At 44.5% G+C, this 23,558-nt stretch overlaps 3 protein-coding genes across 4 annotated transcripts in view; 1 reads left to right on the top strand and 2 right to left on the bottom strand.

The window, feature by feature from the left end:
• The window catches only part of DCUN1D3 (defective in cullin neddylation 1 domain containing 3), a 31,435-nt gene extending 29,236 nt beyond the window's left edge, over positions 1-2,199 (bottom strand). The window contains exon 1 of one of the 2 annotated variants that reach the window (XM_063315119.1): positions 2,121-2,199. The gene's annotated coding sequence lies outside the window, so the exon portion shown is untranslated. The remainder of the gene's footprint in view (positions 1-2,120) is intronic. The other variant, XM_063315121.1, reaches the window with a different exon arrangement.
• Positions 2,200-6,436: 4,237 nt separating this feature from the next.
• On the top strand, positions 6,437-8,366 carry LYRM1 (LYR motif containing 1). Its single transcript, XM_063314627.1, has 3 exons — positions 6,437-6,626; positions 7,191-7,283; positions 8,086-8,366. The coding sequence occupies exons 1-3, from the start codon at positions 6,468-6,470 to the stop codon at positions 8,200-8,202; spliced, it is 369 nt and encodes a 122-aa protein (XP_063170697.1). The 5' UTR covers positions 6,437-6,467; the 3' UTR covers positions 8,203-8,366.
• A 1,365-nt stretch (positions 8,367-9,731) lies between these two features.
• The window catches only part of DNAH3 (dynein axonemal heavy chain 3), a 73,965-nt gene continuing 60,138 nt past the window's right edge, over positions 9,732-23,558 (bottom strand). Inside the window, exons 52-61 of the mRNA XM_063315077.1 lie at positions 21,100-23,241; positions 19,641-19,860; positions 18,362-18,606; positions 17,155-17,271; positions 16,361-16,518; positions 16,023-16,190; positions 15,399-15,541; positions 13,871-14,075; positions 12,114-12,251; positions 9,732-10,229 (exon numbers count right to left, since the gene is read on the bottom strand). Of these exons, the coding sequence (XP_063171147.1) occupies positions 9,876-10,229; positions 12,114-12,251; positions 13,871-14,075; positions 15,399-15,541; positions 16,023-16,190; positions 16,361-16,518; positions 17,155-17,271; positions 18,362-18,606; positions 19,641-19,860; positions 21,100-23,241 (3,890 nt within the window). The 3' untranslated portion in view covers positions 9,732-9,875. The remainder of the gene's footprint in view (positions 10,230-12,113; positions 12,252-13,870; positions 14,076-15,398; positions 15,542-16,022; positions 16,191-16,360; positions 16,519-17,154; positions 17,272-18,361; positions 18,607-19,640; positions 19,861-21,099; positions 23,242-23,558) is intronic.

Here is a 23,558-nt window from a genome sequence, read left to right as displayed (position 1 = left end):
GGAGATTGTGGGGCCAAGCAGAAATTTTCCATTGCAATTCTCTAATGTATTGGAGCTACTGTAACACAGTACTATAACAACAATTAAGTAATTAAAATTAAGTAGCTCATTAAGCTACTTCAGCAATATCCCATGAACAATGGTGGCAAATATCACTAAGGAATCCCCCACTTTTCCCCTGGGGAAGCCACCACTCAGAATAACCAAGGCTTTTATAGCACTATATCCAGGACTGAAGACCTAGATAATTAATTTCTTTCAAGTCAAATGTTTTTCTTAGAAATTTCCAGCAATCAGATGGCCACCATCCTATCTAAGACCTTATCACAAAAACTTGCAACTTGGTGATAATCACCCCAAACTTCAAGATCCAGGGGAGCTCTCTTCCAAACAATTATATACTATCACCTGTTCCAAGGTGATGTGCATAACCCCCTCATAGAAATAGGTATTAGCCATTCCTTGGACCCATCCAGTTAGACCAACTGAGGACAAAATTCTAAAAAAGAGGTAGCTAATCTGATCTGAACGAGTATTATCTACTTCCTGAGGCTATAACAATATAATTGAAGGTGATCTCATAAACTCTGACCAAGTAGTACCCCCATAAATTCAACAAGTTATTCAAAAATTGTGGTACCTAATTTGAAGCACGTACAAGTGATTTTATATGCAAAGGTCTTCCCAAACCTATTAAATTAGTCAATTCTGCTTCAAGATTATCTCCGAGTAGGGTGCCCAGAAGCTGAGAAAACTCTGCTGGGCAGTTTGCTGAAGATGCAACAGTGAACTCTCACTGCTGGCATCACAGCTACACAATACGTGCACTTTGACCTGTGCTCAGTTGTATTTGTTGCAAAATTCATACTACTGTGCTTTCGTCATCCACCAATTCATTTTGGTTCTATCTGGGCTCACCACAAACAGCCCTCCAGAGCGAAAGCATCAACAACTCTTCTCAGCTCCAAAGTGCCACAATGAGACCAGGATGTTGTCAGGATCACAATCTAGTTCCTGAGAGGATTCAGCAATCCTTAAGTTCTCTGCCTCTCTGAGGATTGACCACACTAACTGGTCCCCCGCCCTTTTAAGGAAAACAGGCATGGTCAGCTCAAATCTCACCGGGATGCAATCTGTTTGTGACAAAGAAATGATTCCTATCTTCCCACTGATGCCCAGTTTACTTCCAATCTCTCCTACTCCCAAACCTAAAGCAAGGCTACTATGAATACATATGCTTAACACACTTACAACCCCCCAATTACCTTTGCATAACATGCTAAACGTGTGCGCGCACTCTCTCTCTCTCTATATATACATATGCATAACACACAACTCCCCAATTTCATTGGCACAACACGCTAAACTTGATATAGACAGCTATAGACAGACACACCTTAACGCACCCTGGGAATTAGAGCCATCTGGTTACTTTTTGGATTAATGCAAAACAAGAGGCAACCCAATAACCAGGTTAAGCACGCCGAATGAACACAGCCTGTGAACGCTGCTGTGCCTACGACCGTCTGGAACTGCTCCCGGGGCTGCCCAGAAAGTCCAGAGCTGGCCCACAGCCCACAGCCTTGTCCTGGCCACTTACCTCTCCCAGGACAGAAACAGAACCTCCGCCACATGACTGAAAGAGCGTCTATACCGCCCAAATGTGCAGAAACTCCAAACAAACTCACCTCAGCGATACTTTCTAGGCACTACAAAGAAATAATAGGAATAATAAGAATACGGTCCAGAGAGTGCAGAGAACTCCCACTCTAAGAAAAGGAGAGGACCCTCCTGGGACCGGGGGGGGGGGCTGGGGGGGAGACACTCACATGCCCCACAGTTGGGTGTGGGTTCCCTCCATGTACTTTTCCTCGGGGCGCCCAAGGCCTCTCCTGCCCCCCAATCCCCCCGGGGAAGAACCGTCCCCCCTCCCCCCAAAGGGCTCCCCTCTTCTCTCCGTCCAGCTGAGGGCACCCCAAAGAGCCCCCCCAGAAAGGTGGGGAGCGAGCTGGCCGTTGCTGCGGGGTGGAGACGCCGGTGCCCGGGGGGGGGTCGCGAACGGGGCATTCGGCTGCCCAACCCCGACAGGGACGGGAACAGAGTCGGTCCAATTCGCTTACCCCTCTCCGCCACCAGCTCTTCTCAGCGACCAGAGCGCCCACTCGGGCTCAGCCTCCTGCATCACTTCCGGGGGGTGGGGTCTTCGCGGAGAGTCAGCTGGCGGCGCGGTGCCGTAGAGACGCGCTCCCGTGCGCTTGACGCCGCGCGCAGCGTAAGGGCGGAAGGGCTGGCTCGGGCTTTCCCCCCCTTTTCGTCGTCTCCGGAGGTGAGTGAGGGAGAAAATCCATGTTGGGGGGATCTATGTCACCCGGGTCCGGAGGGGGGGGATAAAAGTGGTAACTCTGCAGGTGACTCAGAAAAGGGCAAAGGGGACGGGCGAGGAGAGACGGGCGTCTGCCCTAAAGGCAAAGAGAACATCCTGAAAGGAGGAGGCGTCGGCTGAGGTGGTTCTCCCTCGTCGTATATTGGTATCGCCCAAATTGCTCTGCGCTGGAGCGTAAGAGCGCAGCAGCGCATGCGTTGCTCTTGCCCTCTCAGATAGGGGGCGCTACAGGGTGACAAAATGGCGTCACTGATGTCAATAAGGCAGTGTTTCTCAACCTTGGCAGCTTGAAGATGTGTGGACTTCAACTCCCAGAATTCCCCAGCCAGCATATGCTGGCTGGGGAATTCTGGGAGTTGAAGTCCACACATCTTCAAGCTGCCAAGGTTGAGAAACACTGCGATCAGACTGAGCCAAACAAGAGCCCATTGTCTGTCCCTCCTGGAAGCATTCGCCAGTTTCCTTAGCAATGAGATACATGCTTTGCTCCTTATCCTTCCAACAGTTGAGCTTTTATCTGATTAGGAAGGTTGCCATGTGAACCTCACCCTGGGGGAGGAGCCTTAGAGCTAGGGGTGGGGCCTTGTTACAGGGGTGGAGCCTGGGAGGACTAAGGGGTGGGGCTTCATAGAGACTATTAGTTGAAGAGTGAATCTAGACCCCCCAGTAGAAACATTGAGACAGGTCTTATTTTGTGATATAATAAAACAAAAAGGTACAGGTTGTATGGCTGTAATTCTCTTTAATTTCAATTACCTGCGATGGGCTACCATGTATTCTCCCCCACAGCAGTCATTGTAGGAGGAGACCCATATTCATCTATAGCAGTGTTTCTCAGCCTGGGCAACTTGAAGATGTGTGGACTTCAACTCCCAGAATTCTCCAGCCAGCATGGCTGGTTGGGGAATTCTGGGAGTTGAAGTCGAAACATCTTCAAGTTGCACAGGTTGAGAAACACTGCTCTGACAGCTCACCAGCAGAAAATGGAGAGTCACCTTCTCATCTTTCACTTAGAGATAACAGTGCCTTCAAATTCAGTGTTGCAGAAGTTGGAGATCCCATCTGAGGCAGGGTCTCCCCAGTTGTCATTTGTATTTGGCCATTTCTCTCCCCTCTCCCCTCTGTCTGGGATCTTTATGTTATATGGCTGGAGCCCAAGATAGCTGTCCCATGAGGTAGTGAAAGCGGTTTTAACCACAACACTAGCTTTTAAAACCACAGTAACCAAACCCCAGAAATGAACTTTTTGATACTGACTACAAGTGGGTCTTTGTTAGCCTGCCAAGTTGTGCAATTTCACATATCAAAAGATATAATTTCATTCCCTGGATGTCCTGACGGCTAAGCAGATTTCCAGCTGGCTCATGCCCACGACACATTGCCTTCAAAATCTGATTCTCATTCCAGCAGAATTCCAGCAGTGCTGAAATTATAAATCTGGGCATAAAAGAGGTAGCAAGTTTGTAATACTCTCCTGTTCCCTGTGCCAATAAACCAGTTTGCCCATTGTCAAAGAGGGAAAGTCAGGACTGGCCTGGGCCAAGTGAGCAGTCCTAGAGTGAAGTGATCTTTTCAACTGAGCCAAGTCTCATCTCTCACCCTCCCATCAATGTCATAGGAACGAAGGACCTGCCAACCACTTACTTATACCCAGTCTGGCCCAGCAATGGCTATCAAATCACTTTTCAGGGATGAATTTGACCTAGTGAGGTTTCTTTTCTGCAGCTAAATGCACCATCCCATTAAAAAAAAAAAAATCTGTCACCTTTCCCAGCTGCAGAACAATTCTGGGTCATTACTTCAGCTAAATGTTTTAATTTAGCTCCAAAGACAACAAAATGGCTGCATTTCAGAATGGAGTCAGAGTTAAGCAGACGTGAAAATTGGGGACCTCGTTATCCTCTGCCAACCCCGACAATCTAACTCTTCTGTGTGTGATTTAGGAGTGCTAAGAGGCAGCTAGCAAAATATCCTTGGTCACAGGGAATGCTTCCTAAACAGACTTGTTCTCTTAACCCAGCTTAGATGGCTACTGTGACTTTACGATTGTTCTTGCAAAAGAAGATACAGGAAATGTTGTTTTCCCCAATTAGGATGGCTGGAGGAACTTAATTTGAATTCATCAATTGTTAAAGGAGTAAAACTCCAATGCTGGTTGGTTTTACGCAATATAGGTAAAGGTAAAGGTTTCCCTTGACATTAAGTCCAGTTGTGTCTGACTCTAGGGGGCGGTGCTCATCTCCGTTTCAAAGCCGAAGAGCTGGCGTTTGTCTGTAGACACTTCCATGGTCATGTGGCTGGCATGACTAAACAGAACACCGTTACCTGCCCGCCAAAGCGGTACCTATTAATCTACTCACATTTGCATGTTTTCGAACAGCTAGGTTGGCAGGAGCTGGGACTAGCAATGGGAGCTCACCCTGTCACGTGGATTCGAACCGCCGACCTTCCGATCGGCAAGCTCAGCAGCTCAGCGGTTTAACTCGCAGCTGTTTAACCCGCAGCGCCACCACGTCTCTTTTACTCAATATACTTAAGCCATAATGTGCTCTATTGGCCTTAGCTTAATATCTTATTAAGAATATAAATCTGATCAATCAATCAATCAATCATTCAATCTTCTGTGTCCTGAGCCAAGTGCAATTTATTTGGTAAACCATTGTTAAAACATGGTTTAGCATGTGATCCAGTGAAAATTTTGCCAACCATTCCCTTAATAGGCCATCGATAATTTCTCCTGAGAACACTAAGAAACAGCATGATGCTCATCTGGCAGAGGACCGAAGTCATGCACAACGAAACCACAATCTTTCATTTACAATCATGCTTTGCCGTGGAAAGATCAGCAGTCCTGAACAACGGAAGTTTTTGTTCATAGAAAGAGGATGAATTGGCCCAGCATTTTTGAGTCAAGCTTGCGTTCTGGGTGCATCTATGCCAGCTGGAATTCACCATACCTTGGGTGCAAGTAGAAAGAATGTCTAAGCATCTGCATTTAACCACCTGGTGTCCTCAGGAGGTTTTCACCATCAACTTTCACAATCACTCTGAGGGATGATGGGAGCTGGTACTGAATGATTTTGGAGGATCGCAGGCTGGGGAAGGCAGATGTACATGCTGATGATACAGTCCCCATTTTTTGCCCATTTCTTCTTTCATCCCCCAATTGTATCTTCCCAATGCCCATTCTCTCCTAGAATAGCAATTTGGCCTCCTTCAGAGAAGAAACAGTCATCTGAAGGTCTATCAGGGAACAAACTACCCAGAGTCCCCTTTTTGGGAGAGATGGGTGGTGATAGAAATTTGAAGAATGAATGAATGAATGAATGAATGAATGAATGAATGAATAAATAAATTCTATTGGAGGCATTCTATAGTTGAAGTTCGTCTTGTGCAGATCTGGTGTAAACGTGAAAAAAGGAGAGCCTAAAGGCTTGAAGCCCATTCACAATTACCATTTAGACACAGATGACCTGGTCAGTTTTTCATTCCAGAGTGCGGTATATATTTAATGTATTGAAATTTGCATCAATACATATAGATCAGTGTTTTTCAACCTTGTCAACTTTAAGGTGTGTGGACTTCAACTCCCAGAATTCCCCAGCCAGCATGCTGGCTAGGGAATTCTGGGAGTTGAAATCCACACACCTTAAAGTTGTCAAGGTTGAAAAACACTGTTACAGATCTGGGGTCTAATTCTGTGCAGATCACTGTCCTCAACTGTGTCTGTGTTGTATTTGCTTTTTTTTCTTTTCGTCCCCCTTCACAACATCCTGCTTCTGATTCTGAGGCATATTTGGTCTTTAGGAAGCATTGGGCATATTTTTGCATATACTGGTATCAGCTGGGTATTCCTCTGCCCCAAATTTAGTACATGGAAAAGTAATTGTTATCTATGGTTGGCAAGTAATTGTAGTTTTCTGTTTTTTTCCCCCCTTTTTGCTGGTTCCTTCCATGTTCACTGATGGAGCCAAGAAAATATTTGAAAACTAATTGAGGAATATGTGAAAATGTCCATCTGTTTGGAGGCCCTATTTTTTTCACAGCCCCAAATGCTCACCCAGGAATCCTCTCATTTCTCTAGATGATGTCAGTCGCTCGTCAAGAAGTCCTTGGCCTTTACCGCAAGATATTCCAAATAGCCAAAACATGGCAGTCAGCATCTGGACAGATGGAAGAGACTGTGAAAGAAAAGCAGTATATTATCAGTGAAGCTAAAACATTGTTCCAGAAGAATAGAAATGTGAGTGAGCATTTGGCCTAGATATATAGTTGAATCATTAGGATTCTGTTTGAGCATCCAAGATGGTGAGGAAATGCCTTTCTCCCATTTGGTCCTGTTTCCTGAGGGCCATATGTTCCTTTGTGCCGACACATTGACTTTTTAGGTTTTCAGCAGGGTTGATGGAGCCAAAGGCCTCACAGATCCAGCTTTTTGTACACTGATGGCTGGTAAAGAAGAGGCTGTCCCAGAAGGGTATCTAAGAAGCTTCATTTGGTGCAACTGACGAACATAGATGAAGGATCAGATCATGGCAGAACTGAATGACTGCATTGGTCACTAACACCTTTCCTAGCACAATGCAAAGGGGTGGTTTTAACCTTTAAAGCCCTAAATATCCAAAGACCTGGCTACTTGTGAGGTTCAAACATTGCAGGTCAAGGTCTTTTCTTTGAATGTCTGTTCGGGGAGGTGCTCACAAGGTAACTTGGAAAACAGTTTTAACTTACCTGTCAGTTCCCAGAATTTTTGCATTTTCTGTTCTAACTTTTTTCCTCTTTTTTCCTGTATTGTTTGCAAGACCAGCTAACAGATCCTGAGCTGATTAAACAATGCATCGAAGAGTGCAAGGCAAGAATAGAGCTAGGACTTCACTATCACAACCCCTATCCAAGGCCTGTAAGTAGGAAGCAGCTGTTTGATATGAATCTGTTATTCGCAGTCAGGAGTATTGTCTCTGTTGACAATAGTCTGCAGAGGTAATTGATATTATGCCCAAATGGGACAGAACTGGAGCTACAATTGACAATTTTCAAGGTGCCCTCCCTTTTCCAACAGAACTACTTGAATGCTTTTGAGCAGGACAGACAAATCAAGATGTTATTTTTCTCTAGAGTGCTAATTCCCCAGATGTTTAAACATCAAATCATGTTAAGTATCTGTCCTTAGCCATCAAACAAGCCAGAACCATGGTTTGAAAATGTCGCAAGGTTTGATACGAAGCCAGCACCAATGTATTACGGTTATATCCCCTGCTCCACTAGTACAAATGGTACAAATAAAAAGTGAAAGCGGACAAATAGCCAGAGTTTCCTATATATTTGGAAACTCAAATAACATTTTGTATTTCATGGTTACTGCAAGCATGGGTTGGCCCACTGTAGGACATGAGCTTTTATATCAATAAAAATAGGGATTTGAATAGATTTTTACAAAACCATAGACCTCACCAGTAAGCTGATATGGCTGATGAGTTAAAACATAATATAATTTGGTTAATGGTTTAGTGTGTTTGCAAACCCAGTCACCCCGGTTTGCAATAACTTGCTTACCGCTGGATGAACTCAGCCAACTATAGGTCATTCAACAAACCATGGAGAAGGCAAACAATAATTAAGTGTGATATTCATATAAATCGCATATGTCTGGTATGTTTTTCAGAGTAATTTTTTTAGCAGGTTTCTTTTCTTGTCACATACAGATTCATCTGCCACCCATGGGCCTCGCACTGCAACAAGGCCGTGGGTTTCGACACCAGGAGAAGCTGAGGAAGATCTCTAAGCCGGTTTACTTAAAATCCCATGATGAAATTTCATAGCCCCAGATCAAGCTGTAGTTGATATCCTCCAAGACTACCTGGCAGATGCATTCCACGTGACTACAGGTGAAAATGAAATTGGTGTGGCTACCGCTTGGTGACCTTTTTTTCAAGATCGGGAACCCACTTGGTCCCAAGGAGAGATGATAAGGATAAGGTGGAACTGCCGTGTGAAAGGAAGAAGCATTGTGGGGAAGTAAACAAAAATGATAGAAAAATCAAGGCCTGACCAGTCTTATGTTGTACTTGGGCACATATCCTCACACGCTATTGACATTCCTACTGTCTAATACTCCAGACATCCTTGACCATATTGGGTGGGTCTGATGGGTGTTGGAACCCAAAGCAGCCGAAGGGCCACGGATTTCCCCAGTCCCAGCCCACAGAGGAGTCTCTCTTCATTTCCCATCTGTTCAGCACTTAAGGCACAGGTCCTCACGCTGGGAGAGGCAAGGCTGCCCACCATCTCTGAAAATCTTGGTGTGGCCCTAGGTCTCCCAAAGTCGGTTCCAGATTACAGCATGTGAAGTGACCAAAGGGAAAACGGGGTCCGCATGCAAGCAGAGAGGAATTGTACTGAAAACTTCCATGGCAATACAGCCAGCCACACTGAATGGTAACCACATTCAGAGGTGAACAAGGTGACATTTGGGTTTGGCCCTGACCACACTAGCTACGTGTGGGGAGTGTCCCCTGGTAACATCGTCAAAAGGGCAAGATGTTCTGACCGTCAGCCCAGAAGGCGTCTGACATCCCTGGCTTAAGATACACATTGTCTTTCAATGACAGTGGACCCACCTTTGACTTAGGTGCCTGAGGACAGGTAGTCCTCGACTTACAATTGTTCGTTTAATGGCGGTTCAAAGTTACAATGGCCTCAGAAACAGTGCTTCATGGCCTGTACTCGCACAACCGTCGTACCACCCCCGTGGTCACTTGATTGCAATTCAGGCGCTTGGCAACTGGCTTGCATTTACAACCAGTTGCAGCGTCCTGTGGTCATGTGATCACAATTTGTGACCTTTTTTTGCCTGTTTCTGGCAAAAAAAAAACTACCATTGGGGAAGCTGGATTCGCTTAAAGACTGTGGTGATTTGCTTAACAACCGCCATAAAAATGGTTGTAAAATCGGGTCCCGTCATATGGTGACTCAACTTACGACCACAATGACTTAACGATGGAAATTCCGGTCCCAACTGTGGTCATAAGTCGAGGACTACCTGTATACAAAAGCATTCAAATCCCCTGCTGTGTATAGAGAAGGTAAGCAAACTGGGCAATATTTCAGATTCACAAACTGGATTCAGAACACCCACAGACGTGCACAGAGCTCCTGTTGGGAACATCTTAAACCAAATGCCCTTTTTTTCCCCCAGCGGGCATGGTAGTAGCAGAGTTGTTTTTGTTCAACCCTGGGAAAAGGCACAGCTGCCTTAAACGGTTCCTGGCAGGTATCTGACTCAACTTTTGCCCTTCAAATCCAAAGCCATGTTATTGCAAGGGTTGACTTCTCTATCACCAACTCTCTAGTTGATAGCAAAAGTACAAACTAGGAAGGAAATGGTTTAATAAGAAGTCTTAAGGCTGCTGGTTTCATTTAAACGAGGGCCAAGGCCAAAGTATACATCTTTTAATTGGAACGTGCAGGAATACATCTGGCACATACATACAGTTCAGTCATCTAACTGGCAAAGTGCAGCCACCCCCCGATTGATCCAGTGTTTCTGGGGAAGGTCGGAAGGAAGTTCAATGGAGAGGACATAGTTGGTGGAATGGCCGGTAGTGGACAAGATGCCTCTCCTGGCACTGGTTTTGTAGACAGGGCACAAGTAGATCCTTTGGTGCAAAAACTTGGATGCCTCTCCAGGTTTCAGCCAAATGATGGGTAAGGAATCATAAAGGATTTTGGGGGAAGATTCACCAATCTGCATAGCTTCCCTGTCCCATCGGGCTCCTTCCAAAAACAGCCCTTTTACGTAGGCTCCATCCTGAGGCATTTGCTCCATGGTGTGCTCCACCTTCATCACCTACAGCGGGAAAAGAATTAACAGACTGACTTTGAAGGAAGAAAGAAGAAATCATTACACATTCCTTGCTTAGAAGGCATTTTGCAATTGGGTTCATAGGCTGCACTAAGCCACTGTGTGAAGTATAATCCCCGGGTTCAGAACACCCGGTTTACGGATGACCCACAGTTAAGAATGGAGCCTATTGTGGCAAAATTCACATTAAATACACAATGGTTTGAGTTAATTATACAATGCTACCTATAAAGTATTATACGGTAATACTGTTCTGGGTTATATACAAATTCGACTTAAGGACAGACCTTGGGGACAGAACTCGTCCTTAAACGGGGGACTGTACTTTGTTGTGTAAATTCCATCGCTGTGATTTGTAAACGCTGGTTACGACTCTGCATCAACTTTCCCACCAGACAAGCCCAGACTTTTCACAGGGAATGCTCATTGTGTACAGTTTGTTGGCTGCCCCCCCACCTTCTGTCTTGGCTCATGACAGCTTTCTTAAATAAAACTAAGCTACCTTTTTGCTTCTTTGCCCTTCCCACCAAGTAAACTCTAGTGTCTCCATCTGCTCATTATATTTTAGGCTGCAATACTCTCTGGACCTATTATTTTGACCTCTTTTTGGTGCATTTCCCCAAAGGCTTGTTCTGAGACAGGACTTCCCTCAGCAATTCTCTCCCTTTTTCTATCCAGCATTAATAAATGCCATCTATTATTTAATATTTGGTGGATTATTATCTCCCAACGCTGAGGGATCAATTAAGTCAGAAAATGGCCCAAGGTGTTTCTACCCTTTAACAGCTCGGAGGGAACTCTAGAGAACACAGCCTCAGAAATCAATGTGTTGGGAAAGAAAAGAGAAGAAAGTATTTCTTTCCCACCATCACCATTTTACAGCAGAGATGCTTTCCCAGTATCCTGTTAGCTCTGGCCAGCATATGTATGGTCTCTAGAAAGGAGGAGGAGGAGGAGGAGGAGGAGGAGGAGGAGGAGGAGGAGGAGGAGGAGGAGGAGGAGGAGGAAAAAACTAAATCTGGGATGATGGTGATGGGTTCCATCAATTACCACCTAATCTATTTCTCTAGAAGAGTCAATGATTGAACTGGGGATCATTCACATGAAAGACTGGGCTGTCCCACTAAGCAGTGGGCTCTCTAGAGCAGCGTTGCTCAACCTTGGCAACTTTAAGATGTGTGGACTGATGGCTTTGCTGGCTGAGGAATTCTGGGAGTTGAAGTCCACACATCTTAAAGTTGCCAAGGTTGAAAGTACCTCCATGTCCTTCTCCCACCACATGATTTGACGGTCTCTCTCTCTCCTTTCTCACTTAATTATTCTCCTAAATCCTTATGCTTCACCCATGTCTTAAGTGCTAGTCCCCTCCTCTCCCCTCCATTCCTTTTGATTTGGGGGGGAGGCATCTAAAACTGCAAAAACAGGCAAAGCATAGTGTCATGAGCACTGATGGTGAGCAGGAGGGGGCCCCTATCCAGGGGGGAAAATGCATGCGTAGTAGCGAGGAACTGAGCAGCCATTCAAAGAGACACAGAACAGACCCGCCTTGACTTTTGGGGTTTATCTGTCTGGGTTTTCTCACGCTTCTTCAGTTTGTTAGGATTTTCTATCTAATGTAGCAGTAATAAAACACTAGAGACTTATTCCCCGTCTCCGTGTGGTTCCTGCCTGTTAGGACACATAGGACAGGAATATGCCCCACCATGAAAACACTCCCCGCCCCCGCTTCCACCAACATTTAGTTTCCAGATTCCTCCTCTCTACTACTCTGAGACCAACCTCTATTTCCCATTAACTCTGGATTTCCAAGTTCCATTTTGTACCACGACAATACGCTTTATAGACAGAAATTTGCTTTATATACGTTACCTCAAATTCAAATCCAATATGATCTATTGGGATAGTATATTTTCTGGCATAATTCTGCGAGACACCCGTCAAGAAAGACTGAGTGAAATAGAAACCGGAGATCCAAAATACATTCGGTGGTCCATGTTTGATCCATTCCTGGGGTCAATGTGAATCGACAAATATTTTTATTAAATGGGGCGTCAAAACAAGAACATCCCTGGGATGACTGAATTCTGAATCCTCTGACTGAGATGCCAGTTTGTAAGGATTAAGAATAACAGTGAGCCACAACTAGCCTGGCAGAAAATATCACTGCACATTCCAGCTTGTGACATGTAAAAGTCTTGAGGATGAAAAATCCAGGAATCAAATTGTTATCTGATATTTCAAAATATTTAATAATACTTAGCTAGATTATAGCTGCATAAAAATGGAGTTGGTTATATAAAAGGAACCTGTATTTTGTTCCAACAGACTGAAAACCCATTAGCCAGGATAAATTTGACATACTTAGGGTTCATTAATTATTGGTGACATTCGCTTTATTTTATCTCCCCCAAACTAGCAAGCAAAGCAGTAAAACCAACCAATTAGTATCAGTTTCCTAAATGTACCAAGTGCATCTAAGAAGCACGTAAAGTGCAATAAACACTCTAGCAAGGAATGCCGTCTCTGAAGCCCCCACGGGGACACATCATCATTCAACTGATAGGAGATATGGGGATCGTCAGTCAGAAATCAGTGGGAGGAACTGTCAGCCTCTTAGGGAGTCTCTGCTCATGACCTGACAATCACCGTTCTTCAGCATCCTCAAGACCCCCTTTAGATCCTAGCCGTAACCAAGCTCACATAGGGCACAACTGGCTTTTCCCTGCCAATGTGAATGTTAAGGCAGCATAGCGAAATTAAGAAATTAAGAAATTTCCATTATCATCAAATCATCTCCTGCACACTGGAGCTTCTCCCAGACATCTAGAAATGCCCTTTCATTTGCTTACAATCCCCGCATCTTCACGGTGACCCCACAAAGAAGGAACCCTGTATTTATGCCCCTGAAATCTTGCATCTGTTTCTCTTCAGATACTATTTGAGTTGCATTTGGATTTTAGTATGTTCCTATTAAATAGGACAGCATCTCCATCTCTAATGTCTGTTCATGTCATGGTATGTGGAAACGACCTTGGGAGACGGGAGGAAGAGTTGCAGCCTAGACAATGGTCTGATAAACGAAATCTGAACCTGAAAGAGGGGTGGCGGTAGACAAAGCGTCTCAGAAGGACCCTCCCGAGTTTTTGGAAGACTAAAAGTAAGGGAGAGGAGAGGTACTTTCAGACCTGCAAGATTCTGTTACCGTAACCTTAACCTTAGTCCTCGCTTAATAACCGCAATTGGGGCCGGAATTTTGGTTGCTAAGCAAAGTGGCCATTAAGCAAATCTGACCCAATTTTACTACCTTTTTTGTGGCAGCCATTAAGCGAATCACACAGTTCCCTATCGATTTTGCTTGCCGGAAGCTGGCTGGGAAGATCACAAATGGTGATCACGTGACCATGAGATGCTCCAATGGTCGTAAGTGCAAGGACCAGTCGTAAGCTGTTTTTTCAGCACTGTCGTAAGTCCAAACCATCGCTAAATGAATGGTTGTTATGCGAGGACTACCTGTATACATGGTTGGTGCCTCTTGTCTGACTACCTCAAAGGGCTGACAGTTCTCACCTGTCTGTGATGATTTTGACAACAGTACCAAATAAACCAACTTGAAAGTTTAAGGGTACCTGAAAAAAAGTCAACCGTGTGACTAAGTCAGTTACATAACCCCCTAGTGGTTTGAGTGATGGGTAGGATTTGGCTGCCCACATAGCTGGCACTTTGCCCACGAGCATGCTGTTGAAAACATCCTCAAGCTCTGAAGACATCAACACCAGGCCTCTGATGGCTTTGCCGAGGTTGTTCAGGCTGCTCCGGACAACTTCCGTAAGCCTGATTAAAAGAAAAGAGCAAAAATGAGACAGCTCTATCTGTATCTCAAGGTATGCTGTTATTAGGAAGAGGAGAAAGCTGGAAATAGTTGCAGCCCTTTCTTTGTCTTTCCAGGTGAGTGATCAGGAAAAAGAAAAAGAAACAAGTTGTAATGGCAAGGAAAAGAAAGGACAGGGGCACAAGTCTCCAGAAATTCATTGTTTCTTTGGACATTTGCCCTTTCCCCAACCTCCTGTGGGCTCCAAAGCTGTGGATTGCTCTATAATCCAGGGTTTCTCCACCAGGGTTCCGTGGCACCCTCGGGTTCCGCGAGAGGTCGCTAGGGATTCCCTGAGAGATCATGATTTATTTAAAACATTATTTCAAAATCAGACCACTTCACATGAAAGAGGTAAATTTCATTCTTTATTTTGAGTTGAAGAACAGTGTGAATGCATCTAGACAGGCCTACCCATGAAACGAATATACTAATTTGGTAACTTCTGGCCTGTATTTGAGCCCGAATGTACAGGGTTCCCTGAGGCCTGACAAATATTTTAAGGGTTCCTCCAGGGTCAAAAGGTTGAGAAAGGCTGCTCTAATTCAACACTTCTAAATAAAAGCAAGCTGAGAAATATTGTATTATGCTGACAGTATAAACATCTGAAGCCTTCCAGATAAAGGCACAGTATTGGGGTAAGATGATTACCCTTGTTGATCTCATGATAGGGTTGATTAGCAGCTGGGAATCGCAAGCAATTTTGATATAAGTGCATCGGTGGTATTTTATCTGTGGATGGGGAAGTACCATTTTAAGGTACCAAACGCCACTTCAGATAACAGCAATGCATCATTGCCTTGTGCTTGAAAGGATGGTATTTGCTCACATTGGGGGGGATTCTTGGCACGACCCATCTCCTACCTTACATGTCCTTGGATCCCATCGTAGCAGTATGCTGGAGGGTTGGAAAAGGTGCCTACATGTGGCAATGCCAGCACCACACAAGCATAGAAGGCAGTGGAGGGCTACCATCATGGTGAGTGCAGAAATATGGGGAAATTTACCAACTGATTCTCTTCTTTTTGTGAAAAGTGGAAGAGATGTGTAGCAGATCTGAGCAGTGGAGACACAGACATTCAGTGAATAGCCAGGAACCAAGCCATTGATTAGTTGACAGGCTGTTGCCCAGAAATGCTGATTGATTGGTGGTTCTCTGTACGTCCTGCAGACTCAGGACCACACCTATACCCACTCATGCTTACAGGAAGGCTGGTTGTCTGAAATGTCCTAGAACTATGTCCTGTCACTGTCCAGTTTATGCAGGTATGTAATCCAAATTTTACCTGTTAAACCTGATCAGCTCTTGCCTAAGGACCGTGTTCATAGATTCCTCATAAAGTACTGGATATAGTCTCATCACATGTTCGAGGTCAAAGTCTGCTGGTAGCTTGGAGAGGACATCATGTGCCAGTTCTTCAACTGTTTCCTAACATTAGGAAATGGAATCATTGACAAGTGAAATCAGTTGGAAAATAACTAATTCTTTGGTAGTTTTTATTTTATTTTACACATCTTCATGTGGATTATTCTTCAGAGTTTGGGGGGAGGGTGAAGTTTTTTGTTTTTTTTTAAGCAAAACTTTGTCAATTTTTGTATTTTTAATTAACTGTCTAGCCTGCCTTTCTTCCAAGAGTTCCAGGTGGGTACCTTGCACTCCTGCCTCTGTTCTATCCCACAATAGTACGATCATTCTGTCTCACCACAATTAAATCACAAAGCAGTTTGTTCTAAGAAAGAAGATTTGCCCTAATATGCTGAGCTGGCCTGGAAAAATAAAGGCTGCAGGTGTTGGGGAGCTGATACAAGAATAGCCAATGCCCCCAACACCTGCTGCAACAGCAACTGCTATACTCAAAGGATAAGGCCAGAGCTCATTTATGTATGTGTTTGTTTTACAATATTTGTACCTGTGGAGATTTCCCTCCTCCTCCAACTTGTCGAGGCAGGGTCAACAAGACCCCGTTGAAAAGGAGGTTGGTCTCTTGGTTATCCTTCGTAATGTCGGCATTCTCGTGAAGCCCAAAGGTTTCAGGATGGGTTGTAATTGGCAGTGTTCTTAAATACTCTATGTAGGACTGTGACAAAACAAGGCATAACCAAAGCTGAGCATTGAGACATAGCTATATTTTATCAAGGACATTAAGAGCAGATCTGGTAGACTGTCAGAGGGTACTTTTTTAAAAATCATGGTCCCTAATTGGTGCAGGCTGTGATCCTAATATCATTCACCCTCATCTTTTCTCACCTGGTATGTTCCATGGGGAGGTACATAATATTCCCCCCCAGGAGAAAGTCGATAGCATTCCTCTATTTCAATCTCTTTGCAATATACTATGGAGAGAAGCGAAAGGAGGAGACGTCTGTCCTTGTCATCTGTCACCCTTCCACCATAATTGCATTCTCCTAGAAGGAGAAAGAGAAATCAGAAGAGCAAAGATAAGAAGATTTATACCTAAGGGACACACGCAGTTGTCATCTGGAAGACGCCAGGTTGCGAAGAATACAAAATGGATGGTAGATCGCTCTAACTTTGTGGACATGCATTTCTAGAGTTGCAGTCATGCATCCTAAAGCTTGTTTGACTCATAATGCATTAAACCAACTTTAGTGGCCTGGCACTTAATAATGCTAAACCATGGGCTCTTTTTTACTAACCTTGGGAAGAATCTACCAACCAGGGGTTTGGACAAGACACTAACTTGCAAAATATTTTAAATGACAGAGGGTACCTATTTTTCTCCTCACTGTTGCACTGAAGGAGAGGAGCAGCTATTCTCGTTCCTGTAACATTAAACCAGGATTTTGCATTGTGTCAAAATGCTGCTATTCGCAGGGTTCACATACTGTGCTCAACATAACGTGAATAATTTGGTTTTGGCTCAGCCCAGTGTACAAAACTTGCCATTGTTTTTAATAAAGCCCAGCTCATGGCTTAACATTAGTGTGAATGAAGCCATTGTAGCTTGTTCAATAAAGCATGGATACAACAGATCAGAGCTTAACAGTGATATGCAAACCAGGCCATCGTGTGCACTGTACCTGTAAGATAAGTTAGAGCTTCGAATGGGGTTTCATCATATTCATTCAGAAACATCTGAATCTGCCTCAAGCTGATTCTAAGATCAGATTCGTTGAATTCGTATGGAATGTTCCAGCCTGTCCAGTTCAGGAAAAAAAGAAAGGAACAGGAAGCCTTATTCTGGCAGATCTGATGAAATGCAGCCCTGAAAATATGCTATAATCAGTCTTTAAGTGGCCCCCAAACTCTTCACTGATTAGGGAATAAGGCTGTATTTGTAGGACGTGGTTCTCCTGTGAGAGCACATGGTCATGCATGCCCTGGTCAAAAAAGGAGCAACTGCCAACTATCTAACCCCCAACAAAGCATTGCTTGCAGAATTTTTTGAAAAACAAAATTGTCTGGGGGCGGCAGGGGGGGACAAAGAATAAAAATGAACATTATACCAGTCAGAATCAACACCCTGCCAGCAAAGTCAGAGAAGGCATAGCCATCCCCCCGCTCTACCCTCGAGTCAACCTTCACCCCAGTGGCCACAGGGGAGAAGCAAAAGGTAAAATGGGGACAAAGACAACACACTTAGAGGAGTCTTGATTCTGCAGAGCCCTTCCAGGACTCTCCTCTCTGTTCCCGCGGCAGGAAGGAAGGATTAGCCCTAACTGGTGAGGAATTAATCTGAGGTGGCGTTCCTTTGATGCAAACCCATGATTCTCTCTCTCTCTCTCTATCTGTCTATCTGATTAAATGGCTGGTCATTTCACAGATGTGACTCTGGACTGCTTACAATACAGGTAGTCCTCACTTAACAACCACAATTGGGACCGGAATTTTGGTCGCTAAGCGATGTGGCCATTAAGCGAATCCGGCCCGATTTTACAACCTTTTTATGGCAGTTGTTAAGCAAATCACCACGGTCATTAAGCGAACCATGTGGTTGTTAAGCAAGTCACGTAGTTCCCCATTGATTTTGCTTGCCAGGAGCCAGCTGGGAAGGCGGTCACATGACCATGGGATGCTGTGAGGGTTGTAAATGCGAGGACCAGTTGTAAGCCAGTTTCTTCAGCGCTGCTGTAAGTCCTAACCACAGCTAAACGAATGGTCATTAAACGAGGACTACCTGTACATTAAAAACCATATGAAGAACAGTATCAATCGAAACATAAAGAGCCTACAGGCCGTTCAGCAAGACAATGCAACTGGGAAGAGCAACTGGGTTTCCCATCTCACCCAAAGGGCCAAAGTGTCTTCTTTCTTGCACCAGAGCATGGAAGAAGCAGAGGCCAAACAGCATCTTGTGCCAGATTTCTCTTTTTTCACAGCTGTTAAAGAAGGTGGGGTCGGAAATTGGGTCATTGAGGTACGAGCGGAGGAGGTTTGCTCGGACTCCTTTGGGCGGCTCGTTGGTCATTTTGATCCCGTTTTGGAGGATGCTGACAGGAAATTTTTCTGACGGGTAACTGGTCAGCCACAACCTGAGAAGCAAGAAGACAAACTGAGTTGATGAAACAACTCTTATGCAGTCCCACAAACTATTTCCATAAGGGTAAAGTTATGTTGCAAATAAGTGCCCCCCCCCCCCAAAAATTAGCTTTATTTAGTATTTCCATGTTTTCCTTAGCAGGGTAATTTTTAAAAAGAGCTTTTAATTAACTGGCTGATGAAGGATAGGCAGCACTGAGACATGAGTTTTCCTTCCTCCTCTGCTTCCAGCACTGAAGTCCAGCGGAATAGCTTCTCACCAACCTACTTACTCCACGATTACTCACCTGGATGGAATTCCTGATTGCCTTCGGTAACTGGATCAAGTATTACATTCAACCTGCAGTGAAATACTACAGATAGTCCTTACTTAACAACCAATTGTTTAGTGACTTTGGACTTATGATGGTGCTGGAAAAAATGAATTACGACTGGTCCTCACACTTAAGACCATCACAGCATTCCCCATGGTCACGTGATCACAATTCCAGCACTTGGCATCTGGTTCGCATTTACGACTATCGCAGTATCCCGTGGTCACATGACCACCATTTACAACCTTCCCAGCTGGCTTCTGGCAAGCATAATCAATGGGGAGCCACGTGATTTGCTTAATGGCCATGTGGATTGCTTAACACCTGCAGTGATTCACTTAACGACCACCATGAAAAAGGTCATAAAATTGGGTTGGATTTGCTTAATGACCACTTTACTTAGCAACCAAAATTCCAGTTCCAATTGTGGTCGTTAAACAAGGACCACCTGTACTGTTTAGTGTGCACAAATCAAAGGTCTGATTCTAATATAGGGTATCAATCAGCAGCCTGATTCTCACCGAAGCCACCAACCAATGCTTTGACTTTACATGAATGTTCAGAAGAACGAATGCTCCCCCAGTAAAGAAAGAACAGGAAGGAAGGTTCCATGCAAAGAGCAAATTAATATGCCTGTGAAAAGATCTGAATCTGTCTACTAGGTTTCTACTGTATCCATGTCACATGAAGAATAAACTAAATTAAATTCTTGCCTGAATTTGGTATTGGTATTTTCAGGCACAATGACTTCCTCGCAGATTTTTTCCAAAGTGGGCATCCAGCTGGTTGCAAGGTGGCAGTTCTGCAGCACGACCCAGCTACCGTCAATAATAGCTAAATTGATCATCTTGGCAGCAATTGGGCCTTGTCCTTGTCCCAAAGAAATGGTCTGAACGCTCTCCATCCCTAGATCATCAGCAAACTTCAGCAAACCTAGTAATTAAGCACACTTGTTTTTAATAAATGCTTGGGTCGTTTCAAAGAACCAGGACCAAATTTAAAAAAAAGAAATGTGCACACCACATAAATAAGGAATGTATGAACTTCCAAATGTTGCTGAACTACAACACCCAGTGTCCTTCACCATTGGCCATGTTGGTCAGGGATGCTGGGAACTGTAGTTCAATAACATCTTGATGGGTATGGGCTATCCATCCTTGTTGGCGATTGCTGCCTTATTCTGTCCATGACTCCTCAAAGGCAGCAGAGCAGTAGTCAAGGATGCTTGTCAGATCCAAGTCAGGAGGTCATTCTATCAAGCTCTCCTGTTCAGTTATGTTCCTGTGAGTCAGATTAACCCTTCCAGTTTTTCTTCCTTTGCTAAAACATGGAGACTCTTTTTTAGACTTGTCTGTGTGTATATTTTACCTGTAAAAGGTCAAGACTGGTCCTACTATGAGGTAGTGAATTCATAATTATTTACTATCAGATACAGGGAAAGGCCCTTATAGGATTTTCTATCCCATGTGTCAAAACGGCTGGTTTCAGATAGAGGTAGTCCTTGACTTACAACCATTCATTTAGCAACCATTTGAAGTTACAATGGCACTGAACGAAGGGACTTAAAACCAGCTCTCACACTTATGACCATCGCAGCGTCCCTGCAGTCACGTGATCAAAATTCAGGTGCTTGGCAACTGGCGTGGATTTACAATGGTTGCAGTATCCTGGGGTCACGTGATCACCACTTGTGACCTTCCCAGCTGGCTTCCGACAAGCACAGTCAACGAGGGAAGCTGTATTTGCTTAATGACCGCGGTGATTCGCTTATCGACCACTATGATTCACTTAACGACCACAGCCAAAAAGGTCATAAAGTTGGGTGTGACTCACTTAACAACTGCCTCACTTAGCAACAGAAGTTCCAGTCCCAATTGTGGTCATAAGTGGAGGACTACCTGTATTATGTACTTTCACTAAGGTAAGGTAGGCATAATTTGATACTAAAAAGAAGTCTTGGGCCAGAAGTAGGATAGATGAAGAACCTGATTCAGGAAGTTTTTCTGTCTGGGGCTCAAGGATCTCCCAGTCACTAGGCTAAGATTTTGTTCTGAACCTAGCATTTTTATGGGCCCAGCACCTATGGCCACCTTGAGGGAGGGTTGTGGCCTTGGGGAGAGAGATCATAGTTTCCTTCAACTTTCCTTTTCACCAACAACATTTCAATCTCACCTGCCATGGGATCAGCCCCCGGGGACAGTATGAAAATCAAAGGGGCACAGCAATTTGAGTCATTGTAACTTCCAGCCAGATCAAAGGTTGGTGGTTCAATATAGGTCCTTCCCATATTCTCTGAGATGAATTGCTGGGTTGCCGGGATAATTTTATCTGGCCGCAAACATCTGAGGACCACCATGCGATCGAGACCCTTCAGCTTACGCCACTTATCCGGGAATTCTTCTTTGTGGGGCTTAGCAGAATCATAAATTGCTTTCCATGCCAGGACATTATACTCAAAATGATCCATCAAACCAGTGAGGTTTCCCAGTCCAGATGCACGCACTATCTCAGCCCATGATTTGTCACTCAGCCAGTCTGGGGCAGGGTTGCGGTAGGGGTTCTCCAGAGCCACCCCTCCAGTTAATAAAAAGCGCCAGACTTCATCATCAATCTCATTGTTCCCTTTCATAATCCCAATTGTCAGAAGAAGGGAGAAAAGCAGCTTGTCTTTTTCAAACAAGGACCGGCAGACGTTATTGTAGATGCTGACTGTGAAGTGGTTAATTATGTTTCCAATTCTTTCCTCCAAGACATCACTTTTTCTACTGTTCGCAAGCGACTGGACATAAAGGTTAATGAACCATATCAAGGAGTACTGGTACATTGGCTCAATGTGGGCCAGGTCAGAAATGCAGAAGAAGACAGTTGATGAATGGACCGCCACGGGCTTGTAACCCATCCGAGTAGCATCAATTTCCATTTCAGTGGCACTGGCAATTTCCTGCTTCTCAGAGATCTCTTCAGACAACTCCTTGGAGGATGAGAGAACTTTAATGGCCGTCTCATCTTCTAAGATGTTTCCTTCTGACTTGGAAAGGACCTCAAGGATCTTATCTTCAATTTCCTTCAGCTGCTTCTTGTTAGCTGCACTCTCAACAATCAGTTTATTCTTCTTTTCTTCCAGTTCTGGTTTTTCCTTGGCAGCTACGATCCCAAGAAGCTGATCCTGAAGTCCGAGAGGAGTAATCATGAAATTGAGCAGGCAGACCTTCACTGCCACTTCGGGAAGATAATGAGGATTTCTCAAGCGAGTTGTTAGGTAAAATCTGAAGTCTCTTGAGTATTCAATAATATTTTCACCAAGCCTCATGTACTCAACTCCCTGCTGCTTGAATGTTGTTTTCAGCAAAACAGGCTCCAAAAAAGCATCCAGCTCCTCAGCAATATTTTCAAGTAGAACCGTGGTTCCAAACTGGATAGCATTTTCCAATGACCTTACATAATTGGCGTCAGATAATTTGATGACAGTAAGTTTATTGTTCTTTTCCATATTTTTGACCCACTTGTTGGCTTGCCCTTGCGGATCGATCATGAGAGCCCATCGTCGAGAGTTGGACACAATGATGCCGTTGTCGATTGAAAAGGAATCAATGGGTAATCCTGCAATCTGCCAGGCACGGATCTTGACTGGATCCCCTAAAGTGTTACTCAAGCTGAAATCATTGGAGCACGGAATATTCTCCTTCTTGCACAAGGCCAGCCACGTCTGCTGGCATTCAAGACGGTAATCAACGGTGAAGGCCCCCAGATAAGCCACTGTCCCTGAAGACAGCAAGACATCCCCTGTCAGATCCGTGTACCGGATCCCCAGCAGGCGTGCTGCTTCCGTCCACCTGTCCTTCTCACCTCCTAATCCACTGATCAGTTTTTCAGCTCGTACTAGTTTCTGGGAGCATATTTCAATATTGTCCTCGAGCTCTTTCTTTCGGTTATTCATCTCTCCAAACTCATCGTTCAGAGTTTGGAGACGGTCCATCAAAGTCTTGAGTTCCGCTTGCTTTTTATTGAGTTTCTGCATCTGCACATCAAGCAGGCCTTCCGCCTCTCTGAGCCGCTCCCGTTTTGGAGCCACCACCTTTGCCACACGGTCATAGACTTCCATGGCTCTCACCCACTTGCATAAGCCTTCGCAAGCAGAAGATACGTTTTTGATGACGGCGGGCTGAAAATCTGGGTGGTTGATAAACTTCTCCCTAATTCTCTTCATTACCACAGGAGGAATGTTGTCTTTGTCATATGTCTTTAAGCCCTCAAGGAATTTCAGATCACCCAGGACCTTTTTGGAGCTTCCCCAATAATCTTCTATCATTTTACCTGCATTTCACAACATAACACATAAACATGCACACATTTAATATATATGTTAAGCAAGATAGGGAAAGGCTGCGGAGCATGGCTTCAGGCAGCTCCACCCTGGATCGTGTGACTGGGAGGGAGAAGGGGGAGGTTACACTGAGCGGTCACCAACTTTCTGAGCTACTGCCCAAGTGCTTCTCCCACAGGGATGCAGGGGGGACATTTTTCTGGACAGAGAAATATATACACACACACTACAACTTTTGCCAGCTTCTGTCCTCATGCCAGATTTGATCCCATTCTGTTCTGTTTTTGGAAAGTTATCTGCTGCTGGA

The sequence above is a fragment of the Candoia aspera genome, chromosome 14, assembly GCF_035149785.1.
Source record: "Candoia aspera isolate rCanAsp1 chromosome 14, rCanAsp1.hap2, whole genome shotgun sequence".
Lineage (NCBI taxonomy): Eukaryota > Metazoa > Chordata > Lepidosauria > Squamata > Boidae > Candoia > Candoia aspera.
The sequence above is the reverse complement of the archived record's forward strand: the minus strand, read 5'-3'. Positions and strand labels throughout refer to the sequence as shown.

What these genes read in the sequence shown, in the direction of transcription:
- LYRM1 (XM_063314627.1), top strand. Translation starts at nt 6,468, where the DNA reads ATGATGTCAGTCGCTCGTCAAGAAGTCCTTGGCCTTTACCGCAAGATA. An exon ending in TGTTCCAGAAGAATAGAAAT is followed by an intron (nt 6,627 to 7,190) that starts GTGAGTGAGCAT and finishes TTGCAAGACCAG; the next exon opens with CTAACAGATCCTGAGCTGAT. An exon ending in ACAACCCCTATCCAAGGCCT is followed by an intron (nt 7,284 to 8,085) that starts GTAAGTAGGAAG and finishes TGTCACATACAG; the next exon opens with ATTCATCTGCCACCCATGGG.